The 15,666-nt window shown below is 36.8% G+C and overlaps 1 protein-coding gene across 1 annotated transcript; it reads left to right on the forward strand.

Moving 5' to 3' along the window:
• Positions 1 to 9,595: 9,595 nt before the first annotated feature.
• Positions 9,596 to 12,759, forward strand: LOC4344501 (NAC domain-containing protein 35-like). The gene is made up of 3 exons (XM_066303508.1): positions 9,596 to 10,120; positions 10,327 to 10,595; positions 11,662 to 12,759. The coding sequence occupies exons 1-3, from the start codon at positions 9,892 to 9,894 to the stop codon at positions 12,373 to 12,375; spliced, it is 1,212 nt and encodes a 403-aa protein (XP_066159605.1). The 5' UTR covers positions 9,596 to 9,891; the 3' UTR covers positions 12,376 to 12,759.
• Positions 12,760 to 15,666: the final 2,907 nt, after the last annotated feature.

Raw genomic sequence — 15,666 nt, forward strand, 5'->3', positions numbered from 1 at the left:
TACTCTAGCCAAATTATCACAAAACTACATATTTAAGGTGATGTATCACAAAACTATAAATCTAACAACAAATTTATCACAAAACTACAGATTTAAAGTGGAGTATCGCAAAACTATAGATTTAGTAACAAAGTTATCACAAAACTGCAGATTTTGGAGTTTAAATCCTTGGCACTAGTGTTATATTTGAGTTATAAATTTTGGGGATTAATTTTGTTACTTAATCTATAGTTTGCGATCCACCTTAAATATGTAGTTCTTTGAGAATTTTAGTGTTAAATATGTAGTTTTGTGATACATCACCTTAAATCTACAGTTTTGTGATAATTTGACCAAAGCATATGTAGTTTTGTGAAATTTACTCAAAAGAAAATATTCGAAGAGTTAGCTTCAAGTTTTACTCATCGCTTCAGATTTAGGGATATGTGGAGCCAGCTCGCTCTTCTGCCTCCAAAACTCTCTCGCTGTCATTGTAGCAACCGTAAAAGCTCCTCCGTTCGGCCATGAGACAAGGAAGAAGACGGAACTAGTCTGATCAATCACTTTGTCTCACGCCATTTGGATAATCACCTTGTCATAGCCAAGAACCGCCTTTACACCGTCTTGACAATCTATGCCACTGCAGCGCTAACGTGTCTGTCGTCACCATGCCACTGTTATCATCGTATAGTGCCACCTCCGCCTAATTGTCATAGCTTGTCTTATCAAAAGTCATCACCGCTACACCACCACCACATTGCACGAGAACTACGCAATGCCCCACCATTGTTACCGCGTGCAACACACCTCACCTTTGGTGAGACGCCTAAGCTTATCTCAGCGAAGAACTGCCATCGTCACCGCGAACCACGACCTCCGTCGAGCTACCGTAGTTTATCTCACCAGAGAGTCGTTACCATGCACCATTTTGTTATCCTCACATACCACAACCACGCCTTTTGTATGTAACTACGTACTACGTAAGGTTGGTTAATTAATTACCGCCGACGGGCGACGGTGAAGTGAGATGAAGGAGAGATCGAGATGTCAATCCATGGTATTGTAAATCCTGATTTAAATTTATCATGTGACTCCAGAACGACTTTACGATCTGGACTAAAAAACGTGAATATTAGAGAAGGATCTAATATCAAATAAATAGAATGGGAGAGATGTAAAGCTAGCGGGAAGATCCTTTGGCGTTTCTCACTTTACGATATATCTAGTCTGATTGAATTGATTTATGTGATTTTAGCCGGCACGTACGTAGGACCTATACGATTTAATTTACGAATCGAAGATATGGGATTTTAACACCAGCTTGAGCAAATTTAATTAGAGATCCACTGGGCATGCAGAGACGCGGCGGCGGCGGCGGCCCGTATACGTATCGATGGAGTCAATTGCCTAGCTACAAGAGTAAGTGTATATATATATTGCACGCACGCACGCACGCACGCGGCGGCGCGTGCGGTCGATCGATCGTGCACCAACTGGACCGAGCCCCAGTCAATGCATGCTGTACGTAATTTACTCCTACGAGTGTACTAGAGATGAACTGGCCGGCCGAGTGATCGATCATCGAGAGGGATCGGAGTATGGTAGTTTTCTCTGATGAAGAAATTCGGCCGGTGATGTCGGTGACGACGTACTATATATATATATATATATATATATATATATATATATATATATATATATATATATATATATATATATATATATATATATATATATATATATATATATATATATATATATATATATATACACACACACACGCTGCTAGCTAGCTAGTTTTATATATATATATATATATATATATATATATATATATATATATATATATATATATATATATATAGTACTCCTACTCGTAAAGGAAGTCGTTTAGAACAGTATTTAAGTCAAATCTTGAAAATATAAATCATGAATGATTCTTAAGTCGTTGAGTTTGAAAATGTAAAAATTATATGAATAGATTTGTCTTGAAAAATACTTTCATAAAAGTAAACATATATCATTTTTCAATAAATAATTTTTTATAGAAATAAGAAGTTAAAGTTATGTTTTTGGAGACCGTGTCGATGTTCTAAACGACTTCCTTTATGAGTATGGAGGGAGTACTATGAATTACAAACTACACATTCAGCTAGCTCGATCGATCGCACAGCGCGCACGAAATCAATTCAATCAAGCTAATTAAGCTAGCTCATGTACATGTGTCATCATGATTATCGCGACCACTGCATTCTGATCTATCTCCAGAAACAAAAATCAGCTCATCGATCGATCACGCACACTTATATATACTGATTACTGAAATATTACTATACTAATACTAATAGCATATCCGTCTGTGCTTCGTCGATGTCTCACAGCGATGAAATTGAGAAATTAAGAGAGAGCGCGCGCCATCAGCAGGAATATAATGCGAAAGATAAACGAACTGGAATTAATCAATCGACATATATATAGATCAGAGACAGAAGCAAATATGGAATAATGCATGGGTGCTGCTAGCTAGCTAGATGCATGCTGGAATTAATGAATTAATTAAGATGATATCTGATCTGGTGGGGGATATGATCGATCGACCGGAGCCATGGCCGGACCGGCCGGGACCAAACAGTACAGGAGGCCGATATAACGTACATTCTTCGTCGTCCTCGCCGCCAGGGCATTTCATGCGGCGGCACGCGGCGCCGCATTTAACCCTAGCCGATCTCTCTCCATCGTCACAATCTCTCTCTCTCTCTCTCTCTCTCACACACACACAGCAGAGTACTTTGCACACACTGTAGTAGTAAATAGTCTCTTAATTAATTAGGAATCACTCCATATTATTTGTTAATTAATTATCTACTCTTTCAGCGACTTGTATATTAATACTCCATCCGTTTCTAAATATTTGATGTTGTTAACTTTTTTAAATATGTTCGACCGTTCGTACGGTGTCAAATATTTAGAAACAGATGAAGTATTGCTTAATTGTTACTCGATCGTATGTATAAGGAGAGCATATACTACCTCCATTTTTTAATAGATGACGCTGTTGACTTTTTCTCAAATGTTTGACTATTCGTTTTATTTAAAAATATTATGTAAATGTATAAGATATAAATCACACTTAAAGTACTATGAGTGATAAAACAACTCATAACAAAATAAATTATAATTACATAAATTTTTTTAATAAGACGAATGGTCAAACATGTGAGAAAAAGTCAATAGCGTCAACTATTAAAAAAACGGAGGGAATATATGTCACCGAACTCACTAAAATTTAGTTTGCAACGTGTATATATATATATATATATATATATATATATATATATATATATATATATATATATATATATATATATATATATATATATATATATATATATATATATATATATATATATATATATATATATATATATATATATATATATATATATATATATATATATACTCTCGCAAAATTTAATTAGATGCTCGCAAAACAGATAGACCTATAGCCAAGCAAGCTAGCTAGCTCTCCATGCATGAACGCATGCTAAAACAACTTCTTTTTAATTACTGCATGCATCCCATGCTTAATTTATATATTATTTCTGTCATCCTTAATTATATTACTTCTATATATGCCTTCGATCAGGATACACGTGTATATTTTGTCCTGATTTTTTTCCTTAATTAGTGTTACTGTAGGTAGCTAGGCAATTCAAGTTTAATTAATTTTGTGTGTGTTTAATCCACTATCCACTATCCGTAGCATGCATGCATGCCGGGGCATGCATAGGAGGAAAATGTGCAAGAAAATTTGTACCAAGTTATATTAGGCAGTACATAACCTAGTTTGATACTTGTACGCATCAAATTAAAGGAGATATATACTAGCTTGCTCAAGACTGCATGAAATTAAGCAGTTCTGCAGAATAACAATTTCCTAAGTAGTTATCTTTGACTACACACTATCAGTATGCTTTCATATAGTATTTATAGTTTCTAGCTATTAATTACTTAGTTTATTTCTTCATCCCCATAAATTATTTTTACACACGTATTAATATAAGTACATTTGGGTATAACACATGCATCATCCATTCATCCTAGCTACCTCAAGATTTTTAATAATCAAGGTGTGCAACACAATGAGGGTGAGAGTTTGACCAGCACATTCGTAAATTAATTATGTTGTAGGTTCATATCATCTTTAATTTGGACCTGATCCATATATCACTCTTCACCTATGTACGTTGGTGATCTCTCTTTTACCCTTCGGACATTTACCCTTTGGACACAGATATATGTAGGACAATTTTTCAAATAACAAAATGCACTATATATATGTGACAATGCAAGTACTAACTATAGATCACAAAAATTTTCCAAATAACAAAATGCTCTATGTGTGCCAAGCTAGTACCACTAGCTAGATCACATATATACATCAACCTCTCATGGTGAAACAAGGTAACTTTCATATATTGCTCAATCAAAAAAAACATTCAATACATACATTGAACTTGATAGAATTTAATTAATTTCTTTGCTTAGCATGCATCAATAAATTAATTCAAATTTCCCTTGGATAATATATATTAAATACTTCTCACAACTTAATTTCTGTGAAACAGAGTATATATACGCTAATTAATCCTAGGCCACCCACATATTTTTGTCGCATACGTGTCTTAACAATATCATAAGTTAGTGGCGACTATTCTTGCCGTATGGTATCCGCTTGATGAAATCAATTCGAAAGGTGCATCATGTGGAAGAAGGAACAAGAATTTACTTTCATTAATGCCTTCGATCCAGCTAGTGATTTGTATGCAACTTGCTCAAGAGAAAAAAAAAAGAATACCTGTTGACGTGTTGTATAGTTTGAATTATGCATTTTTTTTTCAACACTTGGCAAAAGAGAGTATGTACTATTATTGTTAAGATTTTATGTTCCTTTAGAAGTCTGCAAGAACAATATTATTTCTTTGCATTTTTCATTTAAATTAGCATATGAAATGAAGTAAACAACATTGCTTGCTTTTACCATAAAAAAATATATACATATAGGAGTTTCCAGTGAATTTGACCTAATCAATTAACAAAAATTGAAACACACATTTCTCTTCCTAAAATAATGTAACATGCACATTGGCTGATAGATGCATGTATGAGAAAAATGCTGGAGATACTCGTGTGCATATGCAGCTTATACTAGCAACTCTGGTATGAGAAAATAACTTGGAGTTGATTTGAGATTAATTGTGTGAGACTACACCGCATATTCATTTGATTTTTTGTTATGAGAAATGGTGTGCAGGGTTCTCCCTCGTTCTAAAAAAAAAGACCATTCATTTAATTTGAGTTTGCTTTGTTCCAATTATAATTGAGGGCCACCTACGAGAAAGAAGTGATATATGTACATGTTCAATAAATTTGTAGTACATATAGTACTGTCTGTGGATGCATGGGAATAAACATCTTTTGATTCAATTGAAATATCGAAGTTGTAAAAAGGGTCATCCATATACTAATTAAAGAAACTCTGTATTGGTACATATATTACTTGGATGTATCATGGATAATAATTTATTTTCATTGATCTTAATTACTAGCTTAGATCTACAGATTGTGATTTAATCTATGCCATTATTCTACCAGACATTTAGGAAGATTCATGTCAAAAGTAATGGTCCATTTATACATTGATATTAATTAAGTTTGATTGATGACTAACGTTAAAGAAATTAGCTTCACCAAGAGATCAACAAAAGGATAAGGTTAAAGAGTAGTGGACCTTCTAGCTTGTTGAAAAATACGAATCGAGTGCTAGCTAGCTCTGTCCTCGATCAGGAACTCTTGAGTGGTAACAAAGCCTTTGGAAATTCTATTGGCACCGCCAGTTTTTCTCACGCTCATTGATTGAGAACTCAATATTGTTTGGTTACGGTAACTAGTCCCTGTCAATTAGCAGGATGTTTCATGAAGGTAGTCAAATTAATATGTGTGTTTGTAGATAGATGAACTGTTCAGATCATCTATCTAGATCAGATTACACAGGTGGACTCAGTCAGCGTTCACATTGAGGGAGAAAACACCTCGTTTTCCGCACGCATGCTTCCCAAGCTACTAAACGGTGCATTTTTTGTAAAAATTTTCTATAGGAAAGTTGCTTTAAAAAACCATATTAATCCATTTTTAAAATTTAAAATAATTAATACTCAATTAATCATGAGCTAATAGCTCACCTCATTTTACGTATCTTCTCAATCTTCTCAATCCCCTTCTTCTCAAACACACCCTCACTCTCTTTTACTGTTTTTCTCTCGCTTCTTTACCTTTCTAGATATATGCACAATACGGTCATACCATATATATACATGCGCATATATACCAGCATATCATTAAAGGTTGATATATCCCAAGCTGTCAACAAGGTATAGCAGCGAACTGTTAAGAATGGCTTGTAATGCTGATGCATATTAATGCTTTTAATCTGCGTCTTGTCGATAAACTTTGATTTTGTCTATCCATATCTTTTATAGATAATTTTACCATCCTTTAGAAGATACCTAGAGGTATCATATTTTCTAGTGTAAAATTTGATACCTCTAGCTACTAATTAAGTACCTCTAGTTACTTTTTTAAGGACCATAAAATTCCTTATCTTCTATGCTCAAATTGACTTTAGCACGTGTATACTATTGATAAGACAAATGAGGGAAAAAAAGAGAGAGAAAGGGTCGGGGAACAAAAAGAAGCTTCAGCTACTAGCTAGTATATATATATTGAGGAAACCGCTCGATGTTTAGTTTGGAAGCTATATATATGTGTCTCCATATGATTCTGATCAGCAACATTAACGGGCAAAGATGCCGCTGAAATTAAGGTTCATTCTATCTTTCAAAAAATTAAGGTTCATTCTGATCAGCTACAATGGTGCTAGCTGCGCCAAACTGATGTTGTCTCTGCGCCAAAGGGGACTTGAACTTTTCATATATAGTGCATATATATGTACACAAGGAAAAAAAAGGCACAATCTCTTAATTCATGCACACAGCTAAACCAAAAAATATATCTTCTTGTCATCAGCGTGTTCATGCTCACAGATGAGCTAGCCTTCAGACAAATTAACACACGGCCACACGCACACACTTATATATATTCGGAGATCGAGATCGAGAGAGATCAGGTGTCACGGGCATCTCTTGACTGACAGCTAGCTTAGCTAAGCTGCTTGTATCACAGATCAGAAGCAGAGATACACATATATATACGGACCTATCTAGCTAGTTAATTAGAGTACACTTGTGTACACAGCTTAATTACAACACTATGCATGCATGCATGCGTACTGGAGCTAATTAAACTAGATATGTACTAAAGTACTAGCTAAAGATCAGCAAACAGCAGCACATGTCTTAAATTACCGGCATGCATGGCAAGAGAATTCCCCTAAAGGACAGCTTATGCGTAAATGCTGTCTTGTGTCCTCTCGCGATCCATATATATATATGTGCAATCACAAACCCTAGCTGCTACAAATTAATCATGCATCTCTTTTTTTTTCTCTTATTAGCTTGTACAGATCGAGATATATAGTAGACATATATATGTAACTTGCACAAAAGTTGTCTTATATGCATGTGTGTCTCTATGTAATTATCGGATAGATATATGTGTGTGATGTATATTTGCTTGCAAATTAACTTGTGCTGTGGCCGGGGATTGAAGGGGTCAAATTGCTTGTTAGTGTGGCCGGCACGGCTAAGTTTGGATTTCAAGTGTCAAGATCAATCGATCTCGAAATAGACAGGTAAGAGTAAATAATAAAATAAGTAATTAGACAAGCCAAATGCAGGCAGACCATACATAAAAATATGCAGGAAAGTTTTTCAGTAGCTAGTTTAGCTCTTGATTAATTATAATTAATACTGGTGGTTTAAAGACCTAGAGAATCAATATCTCTGGACTCTGGAAACCCTAATACTGCATCCGTTCTAAAATATAGAAGTTTTTGGAGTTAGACATGAGTATTAAAAAGTTACGTAGAATTAAACATGAGAAATGTTGTAATTGATTGCGAAGAGAACGTAGGTGAAAAAATTAAATGAAGGAAGATTTTTTTGGTTGATAAGAGAATGTAGATGAAGAAATTGCTATATTCTGAGAAAAAAAAATGAATGTTAGAAGTTTCTATGTTTTTTTAATGAAGGGAATGTATATATAACATCTCTTAATTTATTGTGTTGAAAATAGTCTTAAATTAAATCAGATCTGTTGATCTCGAATTCGTGAATGGATTAATTTTATGACCCTGGTTACACGTAAATTAGAAGTGAATTTGTATTGTCAACCTTTTTTTTCATGTATCATAATATAAGGCGTTAAATGCATGCATACATTAACTAGCATCTCTTTCTTCTCTAAATTTGGTTTGTTTTAAATCTACTACCATCAAGCCCCCCAATCACATTACGTGCATGCATCAAGGTGATCCAATCGAGAAGGTAATTCAATTATTTCTTAGATATTTTCGTTAATAATAATTGTGTCCTATATTTTAGTACGAAGGGAGTATATAGGTCAGTCATAAATAAGGAAGTATAACTGGATTAGGATATGTCAGAACATTTTTTTCAATTAATTCCAGGCGGATGAAGCGTGAGATCATCGAATCGGTGCATCTATGCAACAGCCAAGGGATCAACTTTTTGATTGAGCACCTGATCCCAACCCCCGATGGAATATATAACAATTATTTTTTGCTAAATTCCAATCTAATTTCAGTCAAATTGTTTTTTTTCAAATTTGAATTCTTAAAAACATTCGAGAAATTTCACTCGTAATATACTTTTTCCCACACCGAAACCACAAAATTGCGTGGTTTTCGACCGGTTTTCATTGAAAACTTATCAGCGTGGATCGAGCAGCCTGTCTCGCTCGGCCGACGTGAAGAATATTGACCTAAGAGATATATATATATATATATATATATATATATATATATATATATATATATATATATATATATATATATATATATATATATATATATATATATATATATATATATATATATATATATATATATATATATATATATATATATATATATATATTATATGGCTTAGCTTGCTGGCTGGCTAATGCTACAGTAGCGGTAGAATTGATCGGAGAAAGAACATCAGCTGAACTGTTCAAGGGTGAAGAAGGCCCAGTCGTCACTGCTCAAATTTATAGGCCACCGCCCAGCTTTCCATAGAGGTCCCCTTCAATATAATTCGCCTCCCGATCCCTCTCTTTCAATTTTCCTTCCTAGTACTGCAACTGTAGAGACAGTCAAAATAAATTAATCGATATATAATTGGTAAAGTATATATATATACATATCCCCAATTCATATAGTATAATTACACTGTTCTCTCCTTTTTACCTGGGGCACTAGTACATACTGTACCTAGCAACCAGCAAATTGTTAATTTTCTGATACATATATATACATCTGTAACTGTAGAGATATATATGGTAGTAGTATATGTCAATTCTTAGCCAGTATTGCATCGCTAGCTAGCTAAAAGTAACAGCTATTAATACCGGCAAATACCATCATGTCAGCTGCAGGTCCTCATCGAGGCCGGCGTTGTCTAAGTTTTAACTACCCTAGCTAGCCTCACCAATTGCAATTGTGTACACTAGCTAGTTGCATCAATCAATCTCACTGCTAGTGGCGTGCGTGCGTGTGTGTCTAGTTAGGGCTACTTCTACTGCTGCTTCTCCTCAACCTCTTCTTCTTCTTCCTCTAGTTGCTCTCTCTGCTATAAAGTGCCGTGGAGATCAGGGGGTTGGGTACTGGAAGGTGATGAGAGTACTCAAGTTGATCGCCGGAGCAGCATCAGCATCAGCATCAGCTTCACCATGCGGGGATCAGATCATCATCAGGATGTCGTCGCGGCACCGCGGGGCGGTGGCGGTGGAGGAGACGACGGGCAGGCGCACGACATGGTGATGCCGGGGTTCCGGTTCCACCCGACGGAGGAGGAGCTCATCGAGTTCTACCTCCGGCGAAAGGTGGAGGGGAAGCGGTTCAACATCGAGCTCATCGCCTTCGTCGACCTCTACCGCTATGACCCGTGGGATCTTCCCGGTAAGATATTAATCCCATCATCGTGACATGACATGAGGTCGAGCTTAGCTAGCATATGTGCTGTACATGAGCTAAGCTAGCTAGTGGATAGCTAGCATCTGCATGATTTCATGTGACCCCCTCTTTGATTTCATGTGAACCTTTTTGGGTGGCTCACTTTTTTCCCACCTTCTTGTTGCTCCCCTTACATGGATGGATGCACCCAGCTCTGGCCTCAATTGGGGACAAGGAGTGGTTCTTCTATGTGCCAAGGGACCGCAAGTACCGAAACGGCGATCGGCCCAACCGAGTGACGCCATCGGGGTACTGGAAGGCCACAGGGGCGGATAGGATGGTGAAGGTGGAGGGTGACCGTCCTATCGGCCTCAAGAAGACGCTCGTCTTCTACGTCGGCAAGGCGCCCAAGGGGCTTCGCAGCAGCTGGATCATGAACGAGTATCGTCTCCCTCATGGCGACGCTGACCGCTACCAAAAGGTACTGAATTTTTTGGTTGCTGTTCAGTTTGATTTCATGCTTGATTTGCTACTTCTTTGTGTGCATGATCCATCGAATTTTATGAAGTTTGGGGATCCCTTGATTTGATGGATGCATCGAGCCCCCAAGATCTTGTAAAAGCTTAAAGTGTTGGATCCTCCGTCGATCTGAAAGATCGATATGCATCCACTCAAAAATTCTTTTTCTTTTCGCTTTTGGAGATACATGATTGAACGCATGTTGATTGCTAGATAGCTTTTGATATAGTCACCGGCAGGCAGGCAAGCATATGTACTGCATATGCTATTGGCACGTCTTGTCTCTCAGCTGGTGATGAAATTAAAGTACACACCATGCGAAAATTGTATGTAGAGGTAATGCATGCAAGAATCTATAGCTATAGATCTTGATGGATCAATTAATTCTTGCATATATATAAACTTTTTGTACAAAAGGAGCACACTCAAATTTCAATTGTCCATTTTGTTCTTCTCTATTTGAACTTTCAGATCTGAAAAAAAATGAACTTTCTCTATTAATTGATGAATTTAATCTGAATATTTCCGGGCGATGACTTTTCCCCCCTGCAACTGGTAGGCGTCATCTTCCTCCTTTTTGGAAGCGATGCCTCATCTTCTTCCTTAATTTCGTTCTGTGTAAAGTTTCCAGCTTTTCATGATGTGCACGATCTGGTATATAACACTATAACCTACTAACCAACACAAAAAGTATACTCTGGTTATTCTAAATCAAAATAAACTCCTAGAACAGCGAGACAGGACGAGATCTCGTTCTGTGATTACTATATATAATCGAACTATATTTTTTTACTACTAATTAATTCTTTCCAAAAAATTCTGATGGTTTGCCCAAAAAAATTCTGATAGTTTCTTTGTTTCTTTACATGTATATATATAGAGAGAGAGCATATGAAACTTTCACATGTGTTTTACTATAATTTTCTTATGTTTTCTTTCAAACACTTATGCTATTTCCATCAATCTCTCCTAGCTAGTACGTAATCGATGACCTAATATAATTGACTATATATCGTTGAATTATTCAGGAAATTTCGCTGTGTCGAGTCTACAAACGCCCAGGAATCGAAGACAACTTCCACCTCACCGGCACAACCACTAAATCCTCCGGCTCAAAGGCGGCGGCGGCGATGGGCAAGAAGCACGCCGCCGCGAACCGGACGTCATCGACGGCGGCGGCTGCGGCGCCCCGCCTCGCCCCGATGTTCGACGGCGGCGGCGGCGGCCACCACTCATCCGCCCTCATGGGAAAGGCAACATACAACGCATCACACACCGCCGCCGAAGGGACGAACGCCATCGCCATGTCACTGTCGGCGGCGGCCGCGCTGCATCCTCCGGCGCCGGCGATGTTCCGGTCGACGGCGTCGGTGGCCTCGCTGAGCTCCACCACGTCGACGGAGGAGGACGGCACGTCGCTCTTCCACCTCAAGGCCGGCGCGACGACGACGAACACGACGACGATGCATCATCACCATCATCATCAGCAGCTGCCTGCTTCAACTCATGCTCTGCTCAACACCAACTCGTCAGCAATGGCGACCATCCCCATCGACGAGCTGAGTAGGGCGATTGGATCTTACAGCAACATCCACCATCAACCAAACTCTACTACAACTCATCAATCAACTGCTTTGCCGCCATCGCAACAAAGCCCTCTTCTTCCATTCGCTAGCATGGAGAAGATTTGGGATTGGAACCCTCTCCTAGAATCTCCCAAGGTTTGCACAAACTTCAAGTAACTTTGATTATGATCTACTCTTGGATGATGGATTAATGTTTGTATGCATGAATGCATCTATGCAACTATGCATATATATGCATTGCATGGATGCAAAAACCATATGGTATTATATGTGTACTTAATTAATTATGTATATGTATAACACATATTTGGGCTAGGACAGGGTTATCTATCTATATAATGGAACATGGTAAGGTAGTTCTAGTCCCATGCAATTACCGGCTTACCGCGCCATTATTTTAGTTCACATTAGTGGATGGAAGTAACTGTATGTCAATTTCTATTGGATATGATCTCGAGGACAATGTGTAGTGTTACTCGTCGATCTAGAGTTGTAATAAAGATGAAATAGCATTATATATGTGATCTTTTTTCGCTTCCATAGTATTTATTCTACATATATATAAATTATCCATGCAGCCGGCAGCATATATGCATATGCATGAACTGCAGGTGTGTGTTCATAATTTATGTAGTATATTTGATAGGTGATCTTGGAAGATATCTAGTGTTTTGGTTGCATGAAATGATATTGCGCGCGCTCATTACTCTGGAAAACCACGCATGCATATGGTATGAAATTAATACTGTGTTACAAATTAAAATGGTATTGGTGGTTTTTGCTACTCTTTTCCCATTATTTCGAATTTTAAACATCACAATAATATAATCAATTTTTTGCTAGTTAAATTGGTTTGTGCCTCGAACAGATATATAGCCACTGTATCTAATTAACATTTCTTATGTGTTCTTATGGATTTATAGTCAGATAATAATCGGCCGGTTGGATGGATAAGTACTGATCATATGCAGTCTTTTCACAATGGTTGACAATTTTCTGCATATTGCTTTGTCTATGAATAAATGAGGAGTGCAAAACATCGATCCACCTGAATTAATTTAACTCAGTAAATACAGATAAATACTGCTATTTGTAGTATTTCTTAGCAGGAGCGTTGCCATTTTGCGTCACTTATTTCTTCTCAGATTTAATAATGTATTTTACTTTAATTAGTTGTGAGAACCTGGTGGATAAATTAATATGTAAACATATAATAATGTGGAATGGGTGGAATATGATTTGACTTGATTATTCCCTACAATTAATATATAACACAAGCTGGCAGCAGTGTATATATTCTACATGCATTATTGGTAAATAATGTGAAATGATCAATATCTGAATATATTGATCATTGATCTACAGTGTATATATATATATATATATATATATATATATATATATATATATATATATATATATATATATATAGATGCAGCAACAACGACTGTTTTTTTTAATCGAGCATTGATTTTTTTTTGCGAGGAAAAAATGAGTACTGCATTATCCGTATTATATTATTATATATTTTCCTGCATAGTGCATATAGTCATCTCATATACTCATGCATGCATCTCATATTAATTAAGCTTAATTGTTTTGCGAAAATGAGAATCAGAAAGTTCTATGAACCACTAATTAATTAAACTTGAGAGTTGCATTGTTTTGTGTAAATGTGTATATTGCAAACAGAGATTGAAGATTGAAACTACTAGTTATAGTAGAGTACTCCTACTATAGAAACTAACTAGAAATGCTAAGTAGTAGTTGTACACAATCTTTTCGAAAGAAGAATTAAGCTGTGTAGTCTCACCATTCACAATTGATCGTTGCATTATCTTTCAGCGATACCAAGGAAGAAGTTAATTGAGCAGTTGTTAACATCCATGCATCTAGCGTGCAGCAGCTGCAGCGTTGGTTTGGTGCCAATTAACGGGAGAATTTACTATTTGCCACTCTCTCAAAATGCCAGTGCCCAAATGCCACTCTCCTAAAATTTCATTCCCAAATGCCACCCGGGCCCACATGTCAGCCTCACTCATCATTGGGTCCCGCATCACTTTTGTTTGAATGACCCAATGATGAGTGAGGCTGACATGTGGGCCCGGGTGGCATTTGGGAATGAAATTTTGGGAGAGTGGCATTTGGGCACTGGCATTTTGAGAGAGTGGCAAATAGTAAATTCTCCCGCCAATTAACTAATCTCGTGATAATCAATTGGCATAAAAGCTATGCATGCATTCATGCACACGTACGGTGAAAAAGGAAACGGGGTTTAACTAATCTCCACATAATTTTTCCACATTAAATCCTTACATACATACACGCGAGAAAATAGAAAATCGATAAAAAATATTACTTTTATAATATGATGATCAATTACGAATGGAAGAAGTATTTTGTACGGTCACTCAGAAACAAGATCAACTATGACACACGCCATCTCATGATCAATAAAATAATATTTTAGAATCGACAAAATAATTGGTCGTATATTCTTTAAAGAAAAAGGACAGAATAAATTAAACTATCTGAAAAAATTCCCACGATATGAAGTAGAATTGTCAGGAGAGATGAGCAGCTGAGGAATTGGGGTAGTGTAGGTGAGGGAGTTATGGCTGGGAGCACCACAAACCGCCATGCTTTATTACCCCGAATCCATTGATTTTATGGGCCTACCAACTAAACCCAACAATTACTCCACTTGCTAGTTGGGCTTTAATTTCTGGATACACATTGCATTAGCGTGAATGAGTCAACTAGCTAGCTGGGCTGCCATTACATACAATGGTCGGCCCAACCAACTCCTGGCCCACATCTTGCGAGACGTACGGCCCACTTCTTGTTCGTCTAGTAGTACTTACCAACGGCCCACTAACAAAATAGGCCCTTTTATGAGCGTACATAAGTACAGCCCATTGACAGAATTGGGCCCATTACGAAACACCCCCCTGAATGTCTGAATGTCATCGTCTTTTTTTTTTTTACTTTAAAATCAGAAGGAAAAAGGTGTTCTTTGAATCTGGTGAGAATGAAGATAAAGATAAAGATTAATAGTTTCACGCAAAATGAGGTGGTAATAACGTGTGATTAATTGAGTTTTAATTATTACAAACTTGAAAAATGGGTTAATATGATATTTTAGTACAACTTTCATATAAAAATTTCTCGCACGAAACGCAACGTTTAGCAGTTAGAAAAGCGTGCCAAGTATCCAAATAAGCAGAGTTTTTTTTACTCGAGAAAATCAGGATTGGAGTTTTTATTAAAAAAGATATATCAGGATTGGATAGTTGATCATAAAAATATATGAGATATGTTGTTTTGAATAATCCAACTGAGATTGTATCGTAGCGTGCGAAATTATCAGTCCTCTTGTTTCTTTTTGTACTAGTGCAAAATTTATCATTCATAGCTATAACTACGAGTAATTTCTTCTTTGATTCC

This window comes from Oryza sativa, chromosome 8 (assembly GCF_034140825.1).
Source record: "Oryza sativa Japonica Group chromosome 8, ASM3414082v1".
Taxonomy (NCBI): Eukaryota; Viridiplantae; Streptophyta; class Magnoliopsida; order Poales; family Poaceae; genus Oryza; species Oryza sativa.

Coding starts and splice junctions, on each gene's coding strand:
- LOC4344501 (XM_066303508.1), top strand. CDS start 9,892: ATGCGGGGATCAGATCATCATCAGGATGTCGTCGCGGCACCGCGGGGC. Junction 10,121..10,326: donor TGACCCGTGGGATCTTCCCG/GTAAGATATTAA, acceptor GGATGCACCCAG/CTCTGGCCTCAATTGGGGAC. Junction 10,596..11,661: donor ACGCTGACCGCTACCAAAAG/GTACTGAATTTT, acceptor TGAATTATTCAG/GAAATTTCGCTGTGTCGAGT.